General features: G+C 40.9%; 1 protein-coding gene across 1 annotated transcript; it reads right to left on the reverse strand.

Moving 5' to 3' along the window:
- Window positions 1–7300: 7300 nt before the first annotated feature.
- On the reverse strand, window positions 7301–26471 carry NUP43 (nucleoporin 43). The gene is made up of 8 exons (XM_053591591.1): window positions 26297–26471; window positions 25860–25982; window positions 23853–23930; window positions 22398–22578; window positions 19692–19827; window positions 18397–18548; window positions 14350–14472; window positions 7301–10141 (listed from the first exon to the last, which is right to left on the reverse strand). The coding sequence occupies exons 1-8, from the start codon at window positions 26450–26452 to the stop codon at window positions 9912–9914; spliced, it is 1179 nt and encodes a 392-aa protein (XP_053447566.1). The 5' UTR covers window positions 26453–26471; the 3' UTR covers window positions 7301–9911.
- Between the last annotated feature and the right edge of the window lie 1176 nt (window positions 26472–27647).

The raw sequence follows: 27647 nt of genomic DNA on the forward strand, positions 1-27647 counted from the left end.
TGGGTGTATGTGGCTGGCGCCCTACCCACTGAGCTATGGGCGCCGCCAGTTCTAATACTTTTTTTTGGTGAAATTTTTAGGTTTCTCTAGATATTATTTTTAACTAATTAATATTTTTTACCTGATCAGCCAGCTTCTAGTCCTCTACTTCTCTTATACCCCCCTTAGGGTTTTCTATCCTTTTTGTACATCTCTAATGTAGGGAAATGTCTGGAATTGTTTCAATGCTATGATGACCATAGTCTAGAACTGAGCTGTTCTACACTGCCCTTTAACATTAATGGTGGGTTAGCATGGTATTAATGAAAGAGTTGAAATATTTTAGGTCTCCCCAGACTTCCTATCTGTATAACAAGAGCACTACTATTGCTTCAGATCTATTAGTTTGAGCTAGATATCATATTGATACCAGGAGTTTAAATGAAGGTTTAATATAAACTCTACACTGGGCTCAGCGCTAAACAATGACAACTTCAACAACAACAACAAAAATAGCCAGGCATTGTGGTGGGCGCCTGTAGTCCCAGCTACTTGGGAGGCTGAAGTAGGAGGATCACTTGAACCCAGGAGTTTGAGGTTGCTACAAGATATGTTGATTCCACAGCACTCTAGCCTGTAATCCCAGCTAATTGGGAGGCTGAGGCAAGAGAATCACTTAAGCCAGCAGTTCTCAACCTGTGAGTCATGACCCCTTTGGGGGGGGTCAAAGAACCCGTTCACAGGGGTTGCCTAAATACATCCTGCATATCAGGTATTTACATTACGATTTATAACAATAGCAAAATTACAGTTATAAAGTAGCAATAAAAATAATTTTATGGTTGGGGGTCACCACAACATGAGGAATTGTATTAAACGGTCATGGCATTAGGAAGGTTGAGAACCACTGATGGGAGGTTGCTGTGAGTTGTGATGCCACAGCACTCATACTGAGGGTGACATAGTGAGACTCTGTCTCAAAATAAATAAATAAACTATATACTGGTGAAGTTATATATATTTACTGGACAAAATTCTAGAGTAGATTATTAAGATGTTTCTACTAGTTAAATGGAAGTATTCTTCGCAAGAGACAAAGAATTTTTCAATCATGTCAAATTTTTGATAGAATGGTTATTTTCTCACAAGAGACTTATAAATAAGATAAATAAATGGAACAGAGTATCAATAAGTTAGGTTGGTTTACAATATTTCAAGAACTGTAGCCAAATACCAAAGATTCATGTGTCTGTGAAAACTGAGAGGATTCTGACAGTGGGCCTAACATTTAACATCTCTCCTAACCAATGGGATCAAAGTGCAGAAAGCACAGGCAATTCTGAAAATAATTAGCGTCTACAAGAGTCAAGGAAAATTGTTAATCCTTTCCAATAATGAAACAAAAATTGTCTTAGAATAAGAGGCCTCTCATAAGGATCCAAAACCATCTGCATTAACTCAAGGATACAGGAAGTGTGGCTTAGGAGTAGCATGTGTGAAAATTTAAGGGTTTAAGTTCAACTAATCAGCAGTCTAGTTTAACAAATATCAGAATAGCTAAAATAAACTGAGACAGCATTACAAAGGAATGTCATACTCAGAACCAGGATGGCAAGGTTTATCATAATCGCAGCAAGGCAGACACCACCTGAAAAAGCAACCATTTTGGAAGTCACACATAAACAGGACCTTTGGTAAATTGGAGTATTTTTTAAAGGGGATCAAGATTGTAAGTTTAGTAATTCACTGCCTACTAGGCATCAGACAACACTAAGACATGGGCCCTGTCATTGATTTGTGGGGCAATAGGAGGAGACAGGCTCCTTAACACACTACTATAAAAACAATTTAAGTCCTGCACAATAGGTTTCTGAAGCAGAGCACAATTTAGTCCAGATTGGTAGAGGTCAGCAGAAACTTTCTGGAGAAAATGATACCTAAAGGGAGTCTTGAAGAGTAAGTAGGATTTAGCCAAAAAGGCAAGAAAGACTGGGAAGGGAACCTTGCCTGGAGAAATAATAAGTAGTTTTTTGTTTGTTTTTGGTTTTTTGCAGGTTTTGACCGGGGCTGGGTTTGAACCCACCACTGCCGGCATATGGAGCCAGCGTCCTACTCCTTTGAGCCACAGGCGCCACCCTTTTTTTTTTTTTTTTTTGAGACAGAACCTCAAGCTGTCACCCTGGGTAGGGTGCTGTGACATCACAGCTCACAGCAACCTCCTGGGCTTAAGCAATTCTCTTGCCCTTGCCTCAGCCTTCCAAGTAGCTGGGACTACAAGTGCCCGCCACAACGCCTGGCTTTTTTTTTTTTTTTTGGTTGTAGATGTCATTGTTGTTTGGCAGGCCCAGGCTGGATTCAAACCTGCCAGCTCTGGTGTATGTGGCTGGGGCCTTAGCCGCTTGAACTACAAGCACCAAGCCTATAATAAGTAGTTTTAAATATGTGAATATATGATAGGAGGAATTAAAACTTTTTTGCGTGGCTCCTAAGACAAATGGAAGCAAACTACAGTTCAGTATATGAAAGTTCATTTATTTACTGAAATCCCACATTAAAGCATCCCAACACAAAGCAAATTCAGACATAACATGTCTGTCTCACAGGCTCACATCATTTCACTAACCCACAACATGATTCAACCTTTATATAGGATGTGAGTGTTCACTCACATACTAAAACCACAGTGCTGTATCAATTAGAGCTGTACCAATTAGAGCTGTACAAGTGAGAAGAAAGTATACTGGATAATGGGAAACTTTTATCACAGCATGTCTTTAACTATAGGCTGAAGGATAACTTGTTTGGAATCCTGTAGAAGTGATGATTAAATTTAGGTTGGAGATGCCCTCCAAGGTACCTTCTACCTCTGATATCAAAAGAAATTTGAGGGTAGCGCCTGTGGCTCAAAGGAGTAGGGCGCTGGCCCCATATGCTGGAGGTGGCGGGTTCAAACCCTGCCCCAGCCAAACTGCAAAAACAAACAACAAAAAAAAGTAATCAAAGCCTGTCGCAACAAAAATTTAAGGCTTGGCGCCTGTGGCTCAAGGGGCTAAGACGCCAGCCACATACTGGCAGCTGGTGGGTTCGAATCCAGCCTGGGCCCACCAAACAACAAGACGGCTGCAACCAAAAAAATAGCTGGGTGTGTGGCAGGCGCCTGTAGTCCCAGCTACTTGGGAGGTGGAGGCAGGAAAATCGCTTGAGCCCAGGAGTTGGAGGTTGCTGTGAGCTACGATGCCACAGCACTCTATCCAGGGCAACAGCTTGAGGCTCTATCTTAAAAAAAAAAAAAAAAAGAGGGCAGTGCCTGTGGCTCAGTGAGTAGGGTGCCGGCCCCATATGCCGAGGGTGGCGGGTTCAAACCTGGCCCCGGCCAAACTGCAACAAAAAAATAGCCAGGCGTTGTGGCGGGCGCCTGTAGTCCCAGCTGCTTGGGAGGCTGAGGCAAGAGAATTGCGTAAGCCCAAGAGTTAGAGGTTGCTGTGAGCCGTGTGACGCCACGGCATTCTACCCAAGGGCGGTACAGTAAGACTCTGTCTCTACAAAAAAAAGAAATTCAAAATACAATTCAGAATACAAAAAAATAGCCAGTATTGTGGTGGGCGCCCTAAGCAAGAGAATTGCCTAAGCTTAAGAGCTCGAGGTTGCTGTGAGCTGTGATGCCACAGTACTCTACCCAGGACGACAAAGTGAGACTCTGTCTCTAAAAGATAAAAAAAAATATTAAAAAAATAAAGAAAGAAAGAAACTCGGGCAGCATCTGTGGCTCAGTGGTAGGACGCTGGCCCCATATACCAAAAGTGGCGGGTTTGAACCCCGCCCTGGCCAAACTGCAACAAAAAAATAGCTGGGCTTTGGGGCAGGCACCTGTAGTCCCAGCTACTCGGGAGGCTAAGGCAAGAGAATCGCCTAAGCCCAGGAGTTGGAGGTTGCTGTGAGTGACGCCACAGCACTCTACTGAGGGTGATAAAATGAGACTCTGTCTCTAAAAAGAAGAAAGAAATTATCTGCAGTGGCTTATGTCTAAAATTCTACTACTTTGGGAGGCTAAGGTAGGGATTGCTTGAGTTAGAGAATAGCCTGGACAATGTAGCAAGACCCCATCTTAAAAAAATTGATAGTTGCATGAATAAAGGCAGCAATGATTAACAACTTAATAAATTTACAGTGTTACATAACATAAAGCTTATGTTTCTTATTAAAATCGGCAGAAATTGTCAATTGGTATAAAGTGTAACACTATTCAAATATATTTGCCTTTACTTAACAGTTACAAATACCCTTACATCAAAGAAAGCCTCAAACTTAAAGCAATTGTTTCCAGTTCAAGATAGTATTCTTTTTTTTTTTTTTTTGTAGAGACAGAGTCTCACTTTATGGCCCTCGGTAGAGTGCCACGGCATAACGCAGCTCACAGCAACCTCCAACTCCTGGGCCCAAGCGATTCTCTTGCCTCAGCCTCCCAAGTGGCTGGGACTACAGACACCCGCCACAACGCCCAGCTATTTTTTGGTTGCAGTTCAGCCGGGGCCTGGCTTGAACCCGCCACCCTCGGTATATGGGGCCGGGGCCCTACCAACTGAGCCACAGGCACCGCCCTCAAGATAGTATTCTAAACCTACATAGCTGGCTCCCTTCTACCAATAATTTGCTATAATGATCAAGGGAAATTTTACACATTGCTGCTGGAAAACTGAGAAGGGTGTTAGCACATAAATGAAAGCTTCAGAATTTTCAGCAGTGGTTACTACAGACGAAAGGAGAGGAAAAGTTGCGGCCAAACAGGCTTGACAGTCACTGTGTATGGAGAATGCCATCTGGGAGCTAGGGTCTTCCTGGAGTAAGAATCAACTCTAGGCCCATTCAAAGGATGGTAGCCTGTGGATAGGAGGGGAGGGTACCTGCAGTAGGAGCAGAGAAGGCCATTGTCTTAGCAGACTCTAGGTTACAGGCAAATAGACATTCATGCAAAGGGAAATATAAAGTCAAAAGAAAATGCATAGCTATGTTTGTTTTTTTTTTTTTTGGCTGGGGCTGGGTTTGAACCCGCCACCTCCGGCACATGGGACTGGCGCCCTACTCCTTGAGCCACAGGCCCCCCCCCCCCATAACTATGTTTTTATTACTGAATCAGAAAGAGTGAAAATTGGAACTGAATCATTGTGAGCCACTTACAATTTTCATTTGTCTCATTTAGTATGAATATATGTATTCTCTGTAAAATTTTTTTTTTTTTTTTTTTTTTTGTGATTTTTTTGGCCGGGGCTGGGTTTGAACCTATCACCTCTGGCATATGGGACCAGCGCCCTACTCCTTGAGCCACAGGCACCACCCTCTCTGTAAAATTTTACTACGTTTAACTACAAGGTCCTTTTCCATGCCCATAGCCAGTAACTGCTGCTGAAACAATGTTTCTGATAAAGAAACTAGCTTGTCTTATAGAAATTTCTTAAATTTTGGATTTGGCTAATTGTATTCCCATGTTGTCATTAATGTGTGCTTTTGTTTCCTCTAGTGCGTATAAACCAGTAGAGAAGTGAATCAGGTTCAATTTTGTTATCGGGAGTTGGGAAGGACAACTAAATAGACGACCCTTCTCAAATTGATATTTAGGCTAATGGCAATTATGTGAATATTTGATCTAATTCTTTTTAGTGCTAGAAAAAAAAAAAAAAAACTACCCTGAACTGAAAAACCATCTGTTTATACTTAACTCCTGGAATGCCACAAAATAAAAGACAAGTAGTTTTTCCTGAAAAAGAATATTTCATAGGTGGTTATGATTTACTCCTTTTAATCACATTAGAAAGCACATAATGTCTATTTGTCAACTTTTGTGATTCATCAGTAGGTGTTCATTGATCATCAGGTGTTGTCTGCTTGATCTATTCATTATAAAATTACTCATCAGCAAAAAAGAAAAACAGAGAAATCAGTGGATTAAAAGTAATTTAAGAGACATGCAATCCAATGGACCCTGTCTGCTGATAAGAACATACCAATTATAAAAAATGTTTATGAAACATTCAGGGAAATTTATTATTTATTTTTTGAGACAGAGTCTTACTCTGTTGCCCTGGTACAGTGCCATGGAATCTTAGCTCACAGCAACCTCAAACTCTTAGGCTCAAGTGATCCTCCCGGTTAGCCTTCTAAGTAGCTGAGACTAAGGTGCCTGTTACAACACTCGAATGGTTTTTCTATTTTTAGCATAGATGGGGGTCTCACTCTTTGTTCAGGCTGGTCCCAAGCCCCTGACCTCAAGCAATCCACCTGCCATGGCCTCCCAGAGTGCTATGAGTCAGTGGAGTCAGCTACCACACCTGGCCTAGTCTGGAAAATTTAAATACTGCTTGGATATTTAATGACGGTAAGAAATAAGAAGATAGCATAGGCATAACAACGCTATTGTGCTTATATTTCAGAAAACATGGGTTCTCATCCTTCAGAGATACAAAATGAATTATAAATGAAATATGACATCTACAGTTTGCTTTAAAATTATCCAGAGCAGTTGGGTGGGGATGGACAGCAGCAGAAATGAAATAAGACTGGCTGTATATTGTTTTTTTTTTTTTTTTTTGGCCAGGGCTGGGTTTGAACCCGCCACCTCCGGCATATGGGACCGGCGCCCTACCCGCTGAGCCACAGGCGCCGCCCATGGCTGTATATTGTTAATTGATGAAGCTGATTGATGAGTATACAGGTCTATAAACTATTTTTGAATGCTTGAAATTATTAATAAACTTTTATATGCTTGAAAAAATTTTTGTTTTCTTTTTTTTTTTGTAGAGACAGTTTCACTTTATGGCCCTAGGTAGAGTGCCGTGGCATTGCACAGCTCACAGCAACCTCCAACTCCTGGGCTTAAGCGATTCTCTTGCCTCAGCCTCCCAAGTAGCTGGGACTACAGGGGCCTGCCACAACACCCGGCTATTTTTTTGTTGTAGTTCTGCTGGGGCTGGGTTTGAACCCGCCACCCTCAGTATATGGGGCCGGCACCTTACCGACTGAGCCACAGGTGCCGCGCCCCTTTTGTTTTCTTTTTGCAGTTTTTGGCCGGGGCTGGGTTTGAACCCGTCACCTCCAGCATATGGGGCCAGCACCCTACTCCTTTGAGCCACAGGCGCTGCCCGAAATTATTAGTAATGAAAAGAAAATATTATAGAAATCCAAGATTATATTGAAAAATTAAATATTAAGTATAATAATTATATGCAAAACATGAAACTACAAAATATTTATGATTTGACCATATACAAAATGCAAAACTTCTTTTTTTTTTTTTTTTTTTGCAGTTTTTGGCCGGGGCTGGGTTTGAACCCGCCACCTCTGGCATATGGGGCCGGCGCCCTACTCCTTTGAGCCACAGGCACCGCCCTCAAAATGCAAAACTTCTATGAAAAACACCTTAAATAAAGCCAAAAAATAAATTTAAAAATACTTTTATCACATGACCAAAATTCTTCATATATAAAAAGATGTTATAAATTAATAAGAAATGCCAAAATATCTCAGAAAATAAAAATGGCTAAGGATATGAGCAACTTCTAAAAGAAATACAGACTAAGTAGACATTATAGCACTAATCATAACAGTGAGAAGCTAGAAACGTGAAATAACCAATAATGGGCAACCAGCTGAAATAAATTATGGTATTCAAATCTGTATCTTAAAATACTAATGATATTAGAGAATTATTACTAGGGAAATGTGTTTGCTGCTAGGGAATATGTATCTACAAAGATACCACATACAATATACAGTAGAATCTCTTTAAGTTGACCACCCGAGGGACTGTAGCAAACTAGTCAACATATAGAGGTGGTCATAGTAAGGAACGAGGCCTACTGAACTGATTGGTACAGGTAGTGCATGTCTGTTCTATGAAAATTAGTTCAACTTAAGGAAGTGGGCGGCGCCTGTGGCTCAGTGAGTAGGGCACCGGCCCCATATGCCGAGGGTGGCGGGTTCAAACCCAGCCTCGGCCAAACTGCAACAAAAAAATAGCCGGGCATTGTGGCGGGCACCTGTAGTCCCAGTTGCTCGGGAGGCTGAGGCAAGAGAATCGCGTAAGCCCAAGAGTTAGAGGTTGCTGTGAGCCGTGTGACACGGCACTCTACCCGAGGGCGGTACAGTGAGACTCTGTCTCTACAAAAAAAAAAAAAAAAAGGAAGTGGTCAATGTAGGGAGATGGTCAATGATGGAGATTCTAAGTATTTTCATTTTTATAAAAAAAATTACATATGTTGCTAGAAAGGGGTATGAAAAGATGACTGTCACTGTTTGAAATCGTAGTATTTAAATTTTTCTTTTGACTATATCCACTTTTTTTTGTAATGCATTACTTTTGTAGTAACAAAAAGTCTTAGAAGTTTAATCCTAGTAAAACTATAAACAGATTAAAATTCCTGGCAGCATTTTCTTTCCTCCTCTAATTCTTTGGAATTCAAAGTTACTAATTATTTTCAATCAAATAGTTTCACGACAAATATATGTAAAAAAGCAGATACATATACATTCCCCTTTAAAGCATTGACAAAAGCTCCTGAGTAAGGTGGCATACAAAATTGAAAATATTTATTAGGACAGAAAAGCAAAATCTTACCATAATTACTATTATTGGAATTATAAAGTAAACACATATTTCAATTGTATAATAGCAGTATTACATCATTAAGGTTTTAGATCAATAATACATTTATAATCTAACACATTTTGGAAAGACAACGTCATGAAATTGTCTTATAACATTATCTGTTAAGTCATTAACATTTAAGATAACAATACTGTGGCATAATTCTTTATCCTTACCATAATATCATATGATTATCACACTTGTTATCTATCAAATTTTAGTTTAGTATTCACTCCACTCATCAAATATCAAATTCTATTTTATTGAGTAAAATCCAGTTTGCCAATATTTTTGTTTGTTCTCAAACAAAAGCAAAAATCTTTAGGAAAAATGTATCTTTTTCCTTTTTAAGAAAAATAAACTTGGGTCCAAGCAGTTCACAAAGTTTTGCTGAAAAACCTATTGCAAGCAACAGAGTAACTTCTTGAACATTTTCACCTTTAAAAAAATTTGAATATGACTATAAATTTGTCATTTTGGCCTACCCAATTCTTTCTGAAAAAGTTTATTAAAATTATTAACAAAATAGGGCAGTGCCTGTGGCTCAGTGAGTAGGGCGCCAGCCCCATATGCCGAGGGTGCCGGGTTCAAACCCAGCCCCAGCCAAACTGCAACAACAACAACAACAAAAAAAATAGCCAGGCGTTGTGGCGGGCGCCTGTAGTCCCAGCTGCTCTGGAGGCTGAGACAAGAGAATCGTGTAAGCCCAAGAGTTAGAGGTTGCTGTGAGCCGTGTGACGCCACGGCATTCTACCTGAGGGGAGTACAGTGAGACTCTGTCTCTACAAAAAAAAAAAAAAAATTATTAACAAAATAAAATATAAAAGGATCAAAGAAATTACTTGCAATAAAAAGAATAATCTTTAACGTTGGCTAAGCCAGTAGAGAACAATGTACTGTTCCACATACTGTTGATAAAAATTATAGGAACCCACTGGTGCTTCCCATAATCACCACTGATGGTAAGTCTCACAACATACATCAAAAATGAAGAGTTGGTTTTGTGAGCTGTCATAATAGTCTGTTTGAAGGCAATGTATTTCATCAGCACAAAGACCCCTCTGCTGTTCTATCACATGTTGAAAATCTTTTGCCATCAGTCATCTGTCATATTCTATAACTGTTATGGGAATATCCCACAACAACATAACTAACAAAAGCCAAAAATGGGCATTGACATTAACAGTAGTTTATTGATGTTTCCCCTGCAAATTTCTAATAAAATTTTGTACAGAAGTTGAAATTCAAAAGGCCAATTGTATGTTTTATCTGAAATCTTGTAATTACAGTGCTTTCAACGAAAAAGTTGTCTTGTGACATAAATTGCTTCTGCATCAGTTCCACAAACAAGACAAGGACCTAAAACATCCAAACTGTTCACAGACAGAGTCCTATTGGGAAGTAAGCTCGTGATTTCAATACGGTCTTTTGCAGGATCAGTACTGAGCCAGGAACTTATGAGAGACTGCTGAACATTAGCTTGGTTACTAATGCTATGAGACAAAAAAGCACTAGTTCTTCCTCCTGGAAGAAAAAAAAGAAAGGGGAAAAAACCTTTCAAGACTATATTAGTAAACATCAAACTTACACTGATATTTTAGAAAGTTGATGATTTGTTTAATTCTTTGAACAGACTAATTATTAATTCCATTATCACAAATTACCATTTGTGACAAAAGGCTTATCAGTGATATTAAATATTCAAATTTCCCTGGGATAAGAAGATTTAATTTCACTCTGTCTTTCTGTTCATCTTTTAATAGAAGTCTTAGAGGGTAGCAAAATGGTGAGAAGAAAAGCAGAATAAATAAGAAAAGAATATATCAAAGATCTAGATATATACAGAAATACAAGTTCTTGAGTAACAGAAAAATAAAGTGATCATGAGGAAGAATTCTGGATATATTTCTAGATGAATCTTTCTTTTTTTTTTTTGCAGTTTTTAGCCAGGGCCGGGTTTGAACCCGCCACCTTGAGTATATGGGGCCTGTGCCCTACTCCTTTGAGCCACAGGCACCGCCTTCTAGATGAATATTTCTAAAAATGAATATACAGGCTCAGTGCCTGTAGCTCAGTGACTAGGGCACTAGCCACATACACCTGAGCTGGCAGGTTCAAATCCAGCCCGGACCCGCCAAGCAACAATGATGGCTGCAACCAAAAAATAGCCAGGCATTGTGGTGGGCACCTGTAGTCCCAGCTACTTGGGAGGCTGAGGCAGGAGAATCACTTGAGCTCAGGAATTGGAGGTTGCTGTGAGCTGTGATGCCACAGCATTCTACCCAGGGTGACAGCTTAAAAAAAAAAAAAAATTCTAAATATATTTGACTTCTAAAAATATAATCAACTTGCTTAATTATTCTTACCCTTTTTAGTTAATTTTTTTTTTTTTTTTGAGACAGTCTTACTTTGTCACTCAAGCTAGAGTGCTGTGGAGTCAGTATAGCTCACAGCAATGTCAAACTCCTGGGGTGATCCTCCTACCTCAGCTTCACAAGTAGGAGGATCAATGCAATGCCCAATGCAATGCCCAGCTAATTTTTCTACTTTCCTATTTAGTAGAGATGGGGGTCTCACTTGTGCTCAGCTGGTCTCGAACTTCCAAGCACAAGTGATCCTCCCACCTTGGCCTCCCAGAGTACTAGGATTACAGATAGGCATAAGCAACCGTACCTGACCACAAATATTCCTGAAGTAAAATTTTAGAACACTAGTATATTAAAAACTTCTATCTCAAACAGTGATCTGCATTTAATATAGAATAAAGTGAAGCAGAGGTAGTATATTTCAATTGTAGCCATTATTTGCGATTTTCTCTTAACTTTCTATCCATGCAGATAAGGACAAATTTCATTTACTCAATAAATACCTGAGTACTATGTGTCAGGCTTGATGGTAAGTGGTGGGGATACAAGGCAAAGTCTCTGATGTCTTTTTTTGTTTGTTTGTTTTGTTTTGAGACAGAACCTCAAGCTGTTGCCCTGGATAGAGTGCTGTAGCGTCACAGTTCACAGCAACCTCAAACTCTTGGGCTTAAGTGATTCTCTTGCCTCAGCCTCCCAAGTAGCTGGGATTACAGGCACCCGCCACAAAAAGTCTCTGATGTCTTGAAGCGTAAAGACCAGAAGGTCAAGTCTTGCTGATTCTTTAAAATCCAGCTCAATGTCCTTGTCTAAGAAACCTCTGAAGACAAGCTATAATTCATGTTTTTATTCCTTCCTGGCACTCTCAGCAGTTGAACATCCCATTAATTTACTACCTTGTAACATTTCTTATATCATGATTTAATTTTCCATGCCCCTTCTCCATAGCTAAATTAACTAATTTATTTTATTTATTTATTTTTTTTGAGACAGAGTGTCAAGCTTTTGCCCTGGGTAGAGTGCCATGGTGTCATAGCTCACAGCAACCTCTAACTCTTGGGCTCAAGCGATCCTCTTGCCTCAGTTTTTCTATTTTTAGTAGAAACGGGGTCTCGATTTTGCTTAGGCTGTCTTGAACTTGTGAGCTCAAGCGATCTAACCGCCTGGGCCTCCCAGTGTGCTAGCATTATAGGCATGAGCCACTGCGCTTAGCCACTAAATTAAGTATTTCTTAAGAGCAAGATGCATATTTTGTATTTGTTTACTTTTTCAGTGTTTCAATTATGCCTTGCAATAGTAGATACAAAATACATTTTTTCTCCTTCAGTCTGAGGTTCCATTAAAAGTAGACTTGCAGGGCGGCGCCTGTGGCTCAAGGAGTAGGGCGCCGGTCCCATATGCCAGAGGTGGCGGGTTCAAACCTAGCCCCGGCCAAAAACCACAAAAAAAAAAAAAAAAAGAAAGTAGACTTGCAAATGCAAGACAGCAGGAATAGGGGAGGAAGGAAGTCAAAAACCAAGTATGTATGTAGTTAATTCTTAGATAAAACTGTTAGTTTCTCCATAAATGAAGTCAGCACAGACACATGCATGCTCTTCACATGCTCTCCGTGCCCAAATTTTTCTAGAGAAGTTTTAGAAATTTTTTTTACCCTTTGTTTTTTTGTTTATCTTTTACTACTCCTACATTTCACATTGCTCTTGAATACTGTAAAAAATAACATATTATTAGAACCACTGTGATGAGACTCCTCTCTCATCTACCTGCTTCCACTTTTTTATCCCTCCTCCCACAGTCTATTTTCAACAGCAGCCAGTGATTCTTTGGAAACATAGGTCAGGTCATGCCACTCTCTTGCTCACAATTCTGATGGCTTCCTATCACACTTAGAATGATATCTAAAGTCCTTATCATGGCCTAGAAATCCCGTAGCATCTGCCCCTCAGCCACCAGTCCTTGTCTCCTCTCACTGCCCTGAGCTGCCAGGGCAGCAGCCTTGCTGTTCTCTGCCTGTCCCCTGTCCTCCGAATTCACTGTTCCCTCTGCCTAGAAGCTTTCATGTGACTTACACCCTCACTTCTCTCAGGTCTCTGCTCAAACACTTTCTGCCCAGTGGCCTCTCCTTTTATCTCTCATTAGAGCAGCTCCCCACCCCTGCCTTTATTCTTCATCCTCCTACTCTGCTTTACTCATCTTCATCATGACTGTTGGTGCCTTTGGCCCAGTTATTTTCCTTTTTGCTTCCAGTCCTCTTTCCTACTTTTCTGTCCTCCACTATGTAGTGTAGTGGGTGGGAGTCTGCAAACTCCGTTTTCCAAGCTCCCTTGCCATCTGCCATCCAGATGGGGCCTGCTGATGGGAGGTAGCACTCACTGGTGGGTGCCTGAAAGGTGGAGGAGGGGAGAAACAGTTCCCTTCCTGCTCCAGATTTCTGGCAAAACACCACTACCAGTAGTTTTAGCCTGGTCGAGGCAGAACCTTTTCTGCTGATCCCCAATATGACATCATCCCAACAGTGCAGCAGCAAGAATATATATATATACATACATGTAGATAATATGTCTGAATTAATGAATAAACAAATTAACTTTGGAACCACAGACAAATCCTCAAAAACAGAAAGCTTGGAAAGTACAAACCTTGATAACAAATAAGTATACGGTTTCTAACTGACCATTACCTACCGTTGACTTTAATAAGATAGGGCCTTTTAACTTGCGAAGAAACCAGTATCTTAATACATAAAAGATCTACTTTCTCCTTCCATGCACCCTGCCCTGGCAATACAATATACAAGAGTTCCCCATGTCGATCCTATGACATGAGGGCCTGAGTCAATGGCACTCACCAACAAGAGCCTTGGCTGTCTGAAGTGAGCCAGCTTATAGCACTTTTAGTCTTTAGCAGTACTGCAGTAAGTAACTGACAGATTTCAAGCTCTAAGATACGTGATACTCAAATTTTCTCTGAGGCAGGAGAATGAAAACATTTGGTCAATAAATTAAAAATACGAGAATGTCTAATTTAGTATTTAAAAGTATAATTAAAAACTACACACAGGAATCTTCATTAAGAAGTTTTACCATGGTGGCTCAGCACCTGTAGTACAGTGGTTACGTTGTCAGCCACATACAACCCGCCGGCTGGTGGGTTGAACCTGGCGGGGACCAGCTAAACAACAATGATGACAACTGCAACAAAAAACAGCCCGGCATTGTGGCAGGTGCCTGTAGTCCCAGCTACTTGGAAGGCTGAGGCAAGAGAATCACTTAAGCCCAGGAGTTTGAGGTTGCTGTGAGCTGTGATGCCATAGCACTCTACCGATGGTGACATAGTGAGACTCTATCTCAAAAAAAAAAACAACTTTACCTTGGTGAAAGAGTGATGACTTTTCAGGTACATCTGTGGAGGCATCCCAGTGCCAAAGGGACCCATCTTCAGAACAAGTAAACAGATGATCTGGGTTGGATGGGTGAAAGTGAACTTCCCACACTAAGAGGAAAGAACCAAGAAGCTTATTCCTGCACAAAGTAGCTGAAGAAACAACATTAAAACCTTATCTCTAGGCATCATCTTCCATTAACCCCCATCACACACATCTGAACCTCAGGTTTGTGATGAAAATCAAAGACTTCAGAATTAAAGACATATTAGTAACTCTCCAAGTTAGAACAAATAGGACAAAGAAGTCAAGTAAATTCACTTATGTACTGGGCCACAAAATGAATAAAAATAATTGCTAAATCATTTGACCTATCACTTTCTTCCTTCCTTCCTTTTTTTTTTTTTTAAGACAGTCTCATTCTTTCATCCTGGGTAGAATGCCATGGCGTCACAGCTGACAGCAACCTCAAACTCTTGGGCTCAGGTGATCCTCTTGCTTCAGCCTCCCGAGTAGCTGGGACTATAGGGGTGCCCACCATAATGCCCAGATAGTTTTTTCAATTTCTAGTACAGTCGGGGTTCCGCTCTTGCTCAGGATGGTTTTGAACTCCTGAACTCAACCAATCCACCCCCTTGGCCTCCTACAGTGGTAGGATTACAAGAGTGAGCCACCATGTCTGGCCTGACCTATTATTACATCTTTTTATGGAAAATCCTTTATTAATTGGCAAGTTCCCCGAGGGTTTTTTTTTTTTTTTTTGAGACAGAGCCTCAAGCTGTCACCTTGGGTAGAGTGCTGTGGCATCACAGCTCACAGCAACCTCCAACTCTTGGGCTTAAACAATTCTCCTGCCTCCGCTTCCCAAGTAGCTGGGACTATAGGCACCCGCCACAATACTTGGCTAGTTTTTTGGTTGCAACCATCATTGTTTGGTGGGCCCGGGCTGGATTCAAACCTGCCAGCTCAGGTGTTATGTGGCTGGCGCCTTAGCCATTTGAGCCACAGGCGCCGAGCCTTTCTTTTTTTTTTTTTTTGAGACAGACTCTTACTATGTTGCCCTTGATAGAGTGCCATGGTATCACAGATTACAGCAACCTCAAACTCTTGTGCATAAGCGATTCTCTTACCTCAGCCTCCCAAGTAGCTGGGACTATCGGCGCCCGCCACAACGCCGGGCTATTTTTTTTGTTGTAGTTGTCATTGTTGTTTTTAGCAGGCCCGGGCTGGGTTCGAACCCACCAGCCACGGTATATGTGGCCAGCGCCCTAACCACTGAGCAACAGGCACCAAGCCAAGTTCCCTGAGTTTTAATTCCTGTGTCATTAATATGCAAAGGTTATATTATTGGAAAGACTGAGAGGGACTTAAAGGAATTTACCAATGAACTTCGAAGAGGCAGAACCCAATATTGGCTCATGCCAAGACTCCGGGTACTTCTAACCTCTATCATAAAAATAGCAACTGGCTCCTGACCAAAGCTCAGAAAATGGTACAAGAATTTGGCTCCACTTTCAAATGCTTTTAAAAAGACACATTGGGACTACCTCCTTCACCCTAGTTCTAAACGTTAAGAAAATTTTTATCTGTGTGTAGATATCTGGGAGCCAACAACCAGCCAGGAGTCCTCAGAAAGTAACCTGCAGCATGCAGATGAAATAGGTAGTCTGTAAACAGGGTTTTGTGGGTCAGGGTTGGTAACTTTAGACAATCAGTATAAAAAGTGCCTGGAGTGTGACATAAAACGTGAATGTCAGCCAGGCATGGTGACTCACACCTGTAATCCTCAAACTTTGGAATATCAAGGCAGGAGGACTACTTGAGGCAAGGAGTTTGAGATCAGCCTAGCAATAGGGAGATCCCATTTCTACATTAAAAAAAATTTTTTTTTTCTTAAATTATAAGTACAGTGTTGTGTGAGCCTATGGTCCCAGCTACTTAGGAGGCCAAGACAGGAGGATCACTTGAGCCCATGAATTTGAGGATGTAGAGAGCTATGATCACACCACTGCACTTTAGCCCGGGCAATAGAGTGAGACTCTGTCTTAAACAGAAAAAAAAAATGTAAATGGCATATTTACATTTATATCACCAATGTAGCAATCTTTATACCGATAGTTACAACTATCATCCACAAAATAGAAAAATGTCACCTTCTTCAGGAGAATGTATTCTGACTAAGTACCTGTAAAGTACATTCACACTGTTGAATTTAAACAAAGTGAAACTAAACAGCCTGTAGAGCCATGAGATTGCCTAAATCTAGATTCTTATGTATTTATTTTTAAATTAGAAAACGAACCCCCCATAAAACGAAGTTAATTTCTAGCCAGAAGTCAAAATAAATTCAAAATAATATATCATAAGCCACAGCATTTGTGTGCATTGCTTAACAATACAGACTGGCAGTTAAAAAAGTACCAGTGGAGTACAGTGGTTCATGCCTGTAATCCCAGCACTTTGGCAGGCAGAGGCAGGAAATTGCTTGAGCCTAGGAGTTCCAGAACAGCTTGAACAACATAGTGAACCCCCATCCCACCTCCTGAGCTCATGCAATCCACCTGCCTCAGCCTCCCAGAGTGCTAGGATTACAGGCATGAGCCACCACACCAAGCCTTGCCTTGTTTTATTAAAAAAAGATGCAACAATAAATTGAGGAGCACAACAGATTAGCAAATATGAAACATAATGCCCTGTTTTTTCATGGGAAAGGGGCTTCCTACATATTTAAGTATGGAAACAGAAACTGGTATTTTTTTTTTTTTTTTGTAGAGAAAGAGTCTCACTTTGTCACCCTTGGTAGAGTGCTATGAAATCACAGCTCACAGCAACCTCCAACTCCTGAGTTTAGGCGATTCTCTTGCCTCAGCCTCCCAAGTAGCTGGGACTACAGGCGCCCGCCACAACGCCCGGCTATTTTTTTGTTGCAGTTTGGCCAGGGCCAGGTTCGAACCCACCACGCTCAGCATATGGGGCCGGCGCCCTACTCACTGAGCCACAGGTGCCGCCCCAGAAACTGGTATTTTTACTATTACTGTTTTTTTAAAGAGATGAAGTCTTCCATGTTGTATAGGCTGGAATATAGTGGCTATTCACAGGTGCAATCACCGCACACCAGAGCCTTGAACTCCTGGGTTCAAGTGATCTATCTGCCCCAGCTCCCTGAGTAGGTAGTGCTACATACACAGTATTGCCATAACCCTGCCTTAAACTGGTGTTTAAAAAAACTTACTATGAAAAACCCCAACTTCTTATGTGTTACTGATTATTTTAATATAGAACAGTCTGTCAATGCATTATAGCTGTAAAATTATACAAAAGTTTTGGCCCATTAATTCTATTTCTAGAAAATGATGCTGGCAAGGTGTGGTGGCTCATGCCTATAATCTTAGCACTCTGGGAGGCAGAACCAGGTAGACTGCTTGGGCTCAGGAGTTCATTACCAGCTTGAGCAAGAGTGAGACCAGGTCTCTACTAAACACAGAAAACCTAGCCGGGCATTGTATTGGGCACCTGTAGTCCCTAATATTTGGGAAGCTGAGGCAAGAGGACCTCTTGAGCCCAAAAGCTTGAAGTTGCTTTGAGCTATGACAATGCCACAATATTCTACCCAGGATAACGGAGTGACGGAAAAAAAAATAATAAACTTGTTTTTACAGTGATCTTGTATTTCATGAAATAGTCCTCTAAAGTTAGTTAACTATGGAAATTTTCATGAAATACTTAAAACTTGTAAAATTAACATCTAATTTTTTTGAAAATCATTCTATTTCTAAGGTAAATTTGCTTCAATAAACAAATCTACATTAAAAAAAGACAAATATAATAAAATAAAAAATGATCCTAAGAATGTAAGATCATAAAAAGGAATAGCTAAGAATGTTTACCACAGTTTTAGATATAATAATGAAACATGTTAAAGAACTTAACTGTTAAATAAAAGAGAATTAACCATATGTATCATTATGGACAGGTGCTTATAATACGTCACATACCCACCCAATAAAAACTTTCTGTACCTCCTCAATACTTACTTTCAGCTTCGTGAGCCTTCAGCAGAGACACAGGCATGGTACCTTGTCTAACATCCCAAATACTCAACATTCCATCCTGGCCACCAGTAGCTACAACATGCTGTTGATTGGGATGTCTATCAACACAGTGGAGTGGCACTCGGTCACCAGTTCTTTTATGGGAGATTTAATGACATCAAGTATGTTAATAATAATTTATCTTTCCATAATGCAAGAATTCTTCCCTTCCATCCTTCCTTCTTTTCCTTCTTTATTTTAAGACAGAGTCTCACTTTGCCACCCCTGGGTTGAGTGCCATGGCATCATCATAGCTCATACTCATAGCAATCTCAAACTCTTGGGCTTAAGTGATCCTCATGCTTCAGCTTCCTAAGTAGCTGGGACTACAGGCACCTGCCAAATGCCCAGCTAATTTTTCTTTTCTTTTCTTTTTTTTGAGACAGAGTTTCACTTTGCTGCCTTCAGTAGAGTGTCATGACATCATAGCTCACAGCAACCCAAACTCTTGGGGTCAAGTGTTCCTCTTGCCTCAGCCTCCCAAGTAAATGGGATTACATGCCCATCATGACTTCCAACTATTTTTTCTATTTTTATTTGAAAGGGGGTCCTGCTTTGCTCAGGACGGTTTCGAACTGCTGAACTTAACCAATCCACCCTACTCAGCCTCCCAGAGTGCTAGGATTACAGGTATGAGCCACCTTGCCCAGCCAAGAATTCTTTATAAATTAAAGGCTAAAATTATTCATTTTCACTTCAGTTTGGAGACAAGGGATACAAGATAATCTGACAGGCAGATGTAAAAAACACATGTCCATTTCTTAGAGTTTTAAAAAACACTATATGTCAACTATGCCAAATATTATTTACTTTTTATGTAACTATTCATGTAACTATTTTTTCAGTTTGATACATTCTATTTTCTTAAGATAGAAGAGAAGGTTGTACACCTAGAAAGGGAGATTTATGCTCATAAAAATATCTTGGACTATATTTTCTTCCCAATCATATCTAGAATATATTTTATCCACTATATATTTTAACAATACAGTCATTTTACAAGCAGAAAAAAGTTCTCAATTAAATAACTTCAAAGAGTAAAGGCTCTGAACCAATAAATACTCACTAAATGAAGCATGGTACTATCATCAAGCCCATCAAGTTATACTTGCTTTATCAAATTTAATCAGGGATTACTCTCTTAAAACACAATTAAAATACATTACAGTTTAAAGTCAGTTGCTATAAAAAATTGAGCAATTAATTTTAGATTACAGAAATTACAAATCACAACTTACAATGATAATATCTGAGAAGGCTCATTTCCTTGTTGTCTGAAATCCCATATTTTTAACTGTCCAATTGAATTTACTGTAAGAATCTCAGGAGTTCGAAGGAAGGTTACAGCATGGAGTGTACTGCTATCTGCATTGTCTAAAAATTTAAAAAATGGTAGGTAGTATGTGTTAATGAGTCTCTTTTTTCCCAGAAAATCTTAAATCACATTCTTTCTATTGACTGCAATGTTACAAATAAAATTTCTAATAAGTCATAGCTTACTTTCTATAGAAAAAAATCCATGGTAATGAACATGTTTAGATGGATTCTCCTTGCATAGAAAAATATCACTGTTTTCTATTTTTTTTTTTGTAGAGACAGAGTCTCACATTATGGCCCTCTATAGAGTGCCGTGGCCTCACACAGCTCACAGCAACCTCCAACTCCTGGGCTTAAGCGATTCTCTTGCCTCAGCCTCCCGAGCAGCTGGGACTACAGGCGCCCGCCACAACGCCCGGCTATTTTTTGGTTGCAGTTTGGCCGGGGCTGGGTTTGGACCCGCCACCCTCAGTATATGGGGCCGGCGCCTTACCGACTGAGCCACAGGCGCCGCCCACTGTTTTCTAAATGGAAGGCTGAGTTTGCACATACTCCTCTTTCTCTATTTCCTCTTAAGATTGTCACCCTGCATTTCTGATTCCGTTGTTCAAGCTCCTCTATGTCCAATCTAATTGTTCACTAGCCCTTCCTCCAGAACTTACACACTTTTGAGCCAAACCCCAATGCTTCTTACAGAACTCATTCTCACCCTGTTATTATTCTGCTGATTCATCTCAAATCTACGCATCTTTACCTTCATCAACTCTCTCCTATGTACACTTGTTCTTAATTGTAATATTAATCCTTTTTTTGATTTCCGGGAGGGTTTAGAACTTATGATATGGGATTTTGGTGTGGTGACTCATGTCTATAATCTTAGTCCTCTGGGAGGCCCAGGCAGGTGGATTGCTTGAACTCAGAAGTTCAAGACTAGCCTGAGCAAGAGTGAACCCACCTCTACTAAAAATAAAATAGGAAAAAAACCCCCACAAAAAACTAACCAGGCATTGTCATAGGCACCTGCAGTCCTAGCTACTCTGGCAGCTGAGGCAAGAGGGTCACTTGAGCCCAGGAGTTTGAGTTTGCTGTGAGCTATGACGACACAGGACTCTAGCCTGGGGCAACAAAGTGAGACTCTGTCTCAAAAAAAAAACCAAAAAAAACTTATGACATAATTTAACATATACTTACAAGCTTTTTTTTTGTGCCACTTCTCCACATTAGCACTAGGGAATGGTTCTTAATAATTAATGGAGTAACTGGGCACTATGGCTCACCCCTGTAATACTAGCACTCTGGAGGCAGAGGTGGGTGGATGGCTTGAGCTCAGGTATTCCAGACCAGCCTAAGCAAGAGTGAAACCCATCTCTACTAAAAATACAAAAATTAGCCAGGTGTGGGGATGTGCATTTGTAGTCCCAGCTACTCAGGAGGCTAAGGCAGGAAGATCACTTGAACCCAGGAGTGGAGGTTGCTGTGAGGTAGACCAATGCGGGGGCTGGACAACAGAGCAAGGCTCTGTTTCAAAAAAAAAGAGGGCGGTGCCTATGGCTCAAAGGAGCAGGGAGCCGGCCCCATATGTCGGAGGTGGCAGGTTCAAACCCAGCCCTGGTCAAAAACTGCAAAAAAAAAAAAAAAATTAAACAAGTTAACTGAAAAATGAAAATCATAATCAACATAAAAAACTGATTCACAGGCTCAGTTCCCAGAGATTCTAATTTAAAAAGTCTAGAGTGGTGGACAGTTAAATAATCCCCAGGCAAATATGATTGAGGCACAGTTAAGAACCAATGTACTGGGCGGTGCCTGTGGCTCAGTGAGTAGGGCGCCGGCCCCATATACCGAGGGTAGCGGGTTCAAACCCGGCCCCGGCTAAACTGCAATCAAAAAATAGCTGGGCGTTGTGGTGGGCGCCTGTAGTCCCAGCTACTCGGGAGGCTGAGGCAGAAGAATCACTTAAGCCCAGGAGTTGGAGGTTGCTGTGAGCTGTGTGAGGCCACGGCACTCAACCGAGGGCAATAAAGTGAAACTCTGTCTCTACAAAAAAAGAAAAAAAAAAAAAAAGAACCAATGTACTATAACAATAACCCCTGTTCAAAAGCTTTTAATGGCTCTGTGGTGTTCTACCTAAAAAATGTAACCTCTTGGGTTCTGCATTAGGGACTCTTTGCAACGTGGCCCCAACTTAACTTTCTTGTTTTTTTTTTTTTTCATTTGGCTGGGGCTGGGTTTGAACCCGCCACCGCCGGCATATGGGACCGGCGCCCTACCCGCTGAGCCACAGGCACCGCCCTTACCTTTCTTGTTTTATGTTTCATCTCTCCTCTATAAATGTCTTAAGACAGGTCAATCTATACTTTTTGTCATTCTCACAATGGCTTTATCCTGCCTCCGGCCTGATCCCCAATTCTTTATCTAATAATCCCTTCTAGCCACAAAAAAAAAAAGGTTTTTCTCTCCTCTGTAGTCAGTTGTTCATGCTGGCCTTATGAACAACATAGTCTTGATAAAGAGATCCTGTCTTGTATATTTTTATATTCCTCAAACACTTAACACTGTGTTTATTAGCATTTGGCAAATGCTCAATTACTACGTGAAAGAGACAGAAATACAATGATTGCTCTTACCTATAGTTCTTACAGCTTCCTTGTGATCAGCTCTGAAGAGATTTATTCGACCATCCTCTCCAACTGTGACAATTTCTGGGTTGTCGCACACAATACCTGTACATGGGGCGCTGCTATAGGAAGGACTGCCTGGACCTGTGTGGTAGTGAGCTGTTGTCCATTGCTGGTTGACTGACAGAGTCTAGGCATCAGAAATGAGGATAATGGTAATTAAAGCAAAGTTCTGACAAACTAGTATTTTTTTCCCCAACAAAAGTACCTTTAAACTTTGTCTCACTGTTCTAGGAAAAGAATAACTTTCTCCATTTTTGTTTGGAGTATTAAAATTTATGCTCAGCGCCTGCAGCACAGTGGTTACAGTGCTGGCGGCATGCACCAAGGTTCAAACCCGGCCCAGACTAAGCCAAACAATGACAATTGCAACAACAAAAAAATAGGATGTTGTGGCAGGCGCCTGTAGTCCCAGCTACTTGGGAGGCTGAGGCAAAAGAATCACTTAAGCCCAGGACTCTGAAGTTGCTGTGAGCTGTGACACCACAGCACTCTACCAGGGGTAACATAGTGAGACTCTGTCTCAAATAAATAAATAAATAAATAAAATAATATAGAGAGTATTAAAATTTAGAAACAACTTCCATCAAAGCTCTGTAAACACTGAATTAGATTCAAAAGGAATATTGTTCAATAATCCTCCACATTTATCTCAAACTACAGAAATGGTTTTTAGGTATCAAGTAGATCATGTAATTATATATTTTTTATAAGTAACTCTTCAAAGTTTTATGGAAGTGAGCCTACAGCCAATAAATTAATTTCTGTACCTTTTTCTAAATGACTCCACTGTGAAAAATAAGAATTGAACCTTACATTTACTAGGCATGTCTATTAGAAAGGTAACCTTCATTTTTTAATTTTTTTTTTATTTTTTGAGACAAAGTCTCAAGCTGTCACCCTGGGTAGAGTGCCGTGCCATCATAGCTCACAGCAACCTCAAACTCTTGGGTTCAAGTGATCCTCTTGCCTCAGCCTCCCAAGTAGCTGGGGCTATAGGAACCCACCACAGCGCCCAGCTATTTTTTGTTGTTGTTGTTGCAGTTGTCATTGTTGTTTTAGCTGGCAGGGCCGGGTTGGAACCTGTCAGCCTCGGTGTATGTGGCTGGCACCCTACCCACTGAGCAACAGGTGCCACCAGTAGAGTAACCTTTATTAATTCTATATTTTAGGTCTAAACTAACAGAATTTATTTAAAGGTCATCCAATTTCAATAAAAGCTCACACAAACATGGTTCAGAGTTAATCTACCAAAAAGTGGGTAATATAATAATGACATTTTCCCCTTCATTTCTGAAGACTATGAAACTTTATTGTGGAATGATTAGGCATAGTCGTTAAGCCTTTAAACCTCCCTAAAACTAATTAAAATATAAGTTCACCTTTCCAGCAAAAGTTCCTTACCTGGTTATTTGGATGGTGAAGGAAAATTGTTACACATCCTGTTGATGAAGCAGCTACAATTCTTTCCTGATCAAAAAACTGAACAGAAAGTTTCTGGTTATTGTAAGATTCAGAAATATTATTATAGAGGAAGCCCATTAATTTAACTCGATTGGTGTTAAACTCCCTAACATTTCTAAAAAGCAAAGAGCCTATAAATGCTAAGCAAATAAAATGTTTATAGATACGAAAGTCAAAACTGCCAAACAATAAAATTATTTCGATGAAGAATAAACAATCTTTTTTTTTTTTTTTTTTTTTTTACTGTTTTACCTATAACTGATTTAATTTTGGACCATCACAATAAAGCTTTAAAGAAATATTCCTAGGGCCCTGCAGTTTTCTATAGAATAAAATGCATAGACTCTAAAGTCATACAGCGTGTCTTCTCTGTCACAAGGGTGTCCATTCCTTGTCTATGGCAAATATTATCTTTCTCTATAAACCTCTATCTTGCTCTTGCTCTGTAAACCTATCATTTTCTTCCTCAATAAACTTTGTTTCATGCTTAAAAAAAAAAAAGTCAAACAGATCAGGATTTGAAAACTTGACTTCATCACCACCATTTTACTGGTTTTGAGACCTTGGTCAAGTTAAGTTCCTTAAATCTTGGTAAACCTTTAAAAGGGGGAGTACTAATCTCTACTTAGGGAGTTGTTATAAGAATTCAAAAACAAAATAATGTTAACTGCCCTGCAAGGTACTTGCCACAATGGCATATATTCAAAAGATACTGGTCTCGGTTTTCTCATAGGTAAAACAGATAACAATACTTGATTCACAGGCATGCAGTTAAATTAGCTTATGTAAAATAATGCGGCCTTGTGGTGGGTGCCTGTAGTCCCAGCTACTTGGGAGGCTGAGACAAGAGAATCGCTTAAGCCCAAGAGGTGGGGGTTGATGTGAGCTATCACTCCACACTCTACCCAGGGTGCTATAGAGAGACTCTGTCTCAAAACAACAACAAGGGCGGCGCCTGTGGCTCAGTGAGTAGGGCGCCGGCCCCATATGCCGAGGGTGGCGGGTTCAAACCCAGCCCCGGCCAAACTGCAACAACAAAAAAATAGCCGGGCGTTGTGGTGGGCGCCTGTAGTCCCAGCTGCTCAGGAGGCTGAGGCAAGAGAATCGCGTAAGCCCAAGAGTTAGAGGTTGCTGTGAGCCGTGTGACGCCACGGCACTCTACCCGAGGGCGGTACAGTGAGACTCTGTCTCTACCAAAAAAAAAAAAGAAACCACAAAATTAGCTTAAGTAACGCTATCCAAACAGTGCTTAGCACATAGTAGATTGTCAATTCATTAAAGAACTATGATTAGATCTACATCCCCTTTCCCAGCCAGGATTCTTCCACAAAGTGGCTAAATGATGTTAACTCAGTTTCCTGAAAACCAGGGTGAGACTAGACAAACTTTAAGGTCCTCTGCGTCTTTTTTTTGAGACAGAGTCTCACTTTGCTATCTTTGGTAGCATCACAGCTCACAATCCAAATAACCTCAAACTCTGTGCTTAAGAGATTCTTCTGCCTCAGCCTCCCAAGTAGCTGGGACTACAGGCGCCCGCCACAACACCCGGCTATTTTTTGTTGTTGCTGTTGTTGTAGTGGTCATTGTTTAGAAGGCCTGGGCCAGGTTTGAAGCCGCCAGCCCCGGTGTATGTGGCCGGCACCCTAACCACTGAGCTGTAGGCGCTGAGCCTCTTTTTTTTTTTTCTGAACAGAGTCTCAAGCTGTCGCCCTGCGTAGAGTGCTGTAGCGTCATAGCTCACAGCAACCTAAAACTCTTGGGCTCAAGCGATCCTCCTACCTCAGTTTTTCCATTTTTAGAAGAGATGGTGTCTCGCTTTTGCTCGGGCTGGTTTCGAACTCATGAACTCCAGCTGTCCACTCGCCTCGGCCTCGGTTCTCTGCGTCTTTAAATTTATTACTCTCAGTTTTTTCGAAAGTTAGATTTTTGGATACTACACAGATTTACCTGTAAATCCATTACATCACCATGGTGTTTGATATCACACAATAATTGATGGTCTCCTTCAAACCCTCCATCAGAGTCCAAGTTTCCAAAATCGCCAATGGACCACAGTGAAACATAATTTTCCTGGAAAGCAAAAAGTTTTGTCTTGAGATGACATAAATGTCAACTCTCGTGAAACTAAAAGCTGTGTCGCCTTCAGGCAATCTTGTTTCCAAAGCATCTCAGACAAATGGTTCGGTGAGAGTTTAAGACACAATGAGATAAGAGGCTCAAGAACACCGTCGCCAGCTCTGTGCCTGACATGAGGGATCTAGAGAAGCAGAAGTGCAAGAAAAGCCAGAAGGTGAGTTCCCGCGGGCAGCCAGGGGCGCGGTTGAACTGGAGAGCGCGCGCTCTAGCGAGCACAGGGACCCCCAGCCCAGGAACAGAGGAGATACCTCATTGTCCCAAGACCCTGTAGCGAACGTCTCCGCGGTGTGCAGGCTCCCTGGAGATACCGGCAGCCAGCGGGTTTTGCTGATTTTCTGAGACACGAACTTAGCATAAATATCCTCCATGCCGAAATCAACCACAAGAGCTACTTCAAGTAGCATAAGGCGGCGCCTGTCGGTTCCTCCCCTTCCCGTGGAGCCCTGATTGGATGAAAACTCACGGAAAGACGGTGGCTGCAGAGAGTCAATCTTCATCAGTAGCCGGTACGCACACTGCCAGTATCCAACCTGAAAGTACCTGCCACTTCCATCCTCAGAAATGAGATTCCGCGCAGCGGCAAGAGCACCTCTGCCTTTGTGCGGTATGACTTGCAAATTCAGTATCGTTGCACTGAGACAATTCATTTGTGCGATAATCGTGCCATGTAAAATTTAAGAAGAAAACAAAAACCAATGCGGAGAAATCACCTTGTAACCACACCTTAAGCATTCAGTTGCACGTTAGAGAGCACAGAAAATAATTCAAAATTCTTAAGTTCTCACGGAAGTACTTTAAAGTGCCAACTTATCCTGAACCTCTCCCTCTTGTCCCCCAAATAAATCCTTTGCTTCAAAGTTAACAAATTTTCAGAGCCTCGACTCGGAGTTTTGAAAATTTCAGTTTTAGTTTTGATGCCAATTGCCTAGCCATGTAGCCTGGGTCGAATCATTCATGTAAATATTTAAGAATGAGTTTGGTGATCGAATGTCAACAGCCTAGGAATCAGCGCTCTAGCTTCTGTTTACACCTGTAATATCCTTCCATTCCTGTCTCCATTTCTCATAATCCTGCCTTTGTTTCAAGATCAGTTCCTTTCTGTACCTTTTCATGTTGATCCCAGCCCGTGTTGATCTATATTAATATAGCACTTGTTACCTAGATCACTAATGACACATATTTCGCACACTGTAGTTTCCTTAAGATGCAGTTCTCTCCAATTAGAATACCGAATACAAGAGATACGACTTAATCATCTTTAAATCCTTTACACTGTAGGTATTCCTAAGAGTGTGCTGGCTGTTTCTTTTCAAAAGGTGGTATGTTGTTTTTATCTGTTATTTTTAGTCTTACTGTTAGATTAGGCAATTAGACAGACAGGATCAGGGTGGACGGCAGATGCAGTTAGGGTATTTTGGATTGGCTTGGGTGAGGCTAACCTGGCTATTGTGAGAATGGGGCTAATTGCTAATCAAGACCTTGCAGTTAAAGACCTTGCAGGTGGGTTATTTGGGGGAGCTCATTGTTTTGGGGGAACTGATTAATGTCTCTGGTACTTTCTAATGTAAACCGATAGATACAAATTGTTATGAGAACAGA

Source organism: Nycticebus coucang, chromosome 5 (genome assembly GCF_027406575.1).
Source record: "Nycticebus coucang isolate mNycCou1 chromosome 5, mNycCou1.pri, whole genome shotgun sequence".
In the NCBI taxonomy this organism is placed as follows: Eukaryota; Metazoa; Chordata; class Mammalia; order Primates; family Lorisidae; genus Nycticebus; species Nycticebus coucang.

Coding starts and splice junctions, on each gene's coding strand:
- NUP43 (XM_053591591.1), bottom strand. CDS start 26,452: ATGCTACTTGAAGTAGCTCTTGTGGTTGATTTCGGCATGGAGGATATT. Junction 22,579..23,852: donor TTCACCATCCAAATAACCAG/GTAAGGAACTTT, acceptor TCTGATGCCTAG/ACTCTGTCAGTCAACCAGCA. Junction 14,473..18,396: donor GAAGGCTCACGAAGCTGAAA/GTAAGTATTGAG, acceptor CTTTCCTCTTAG/TGTGGGAAGTTCACTTTCAC.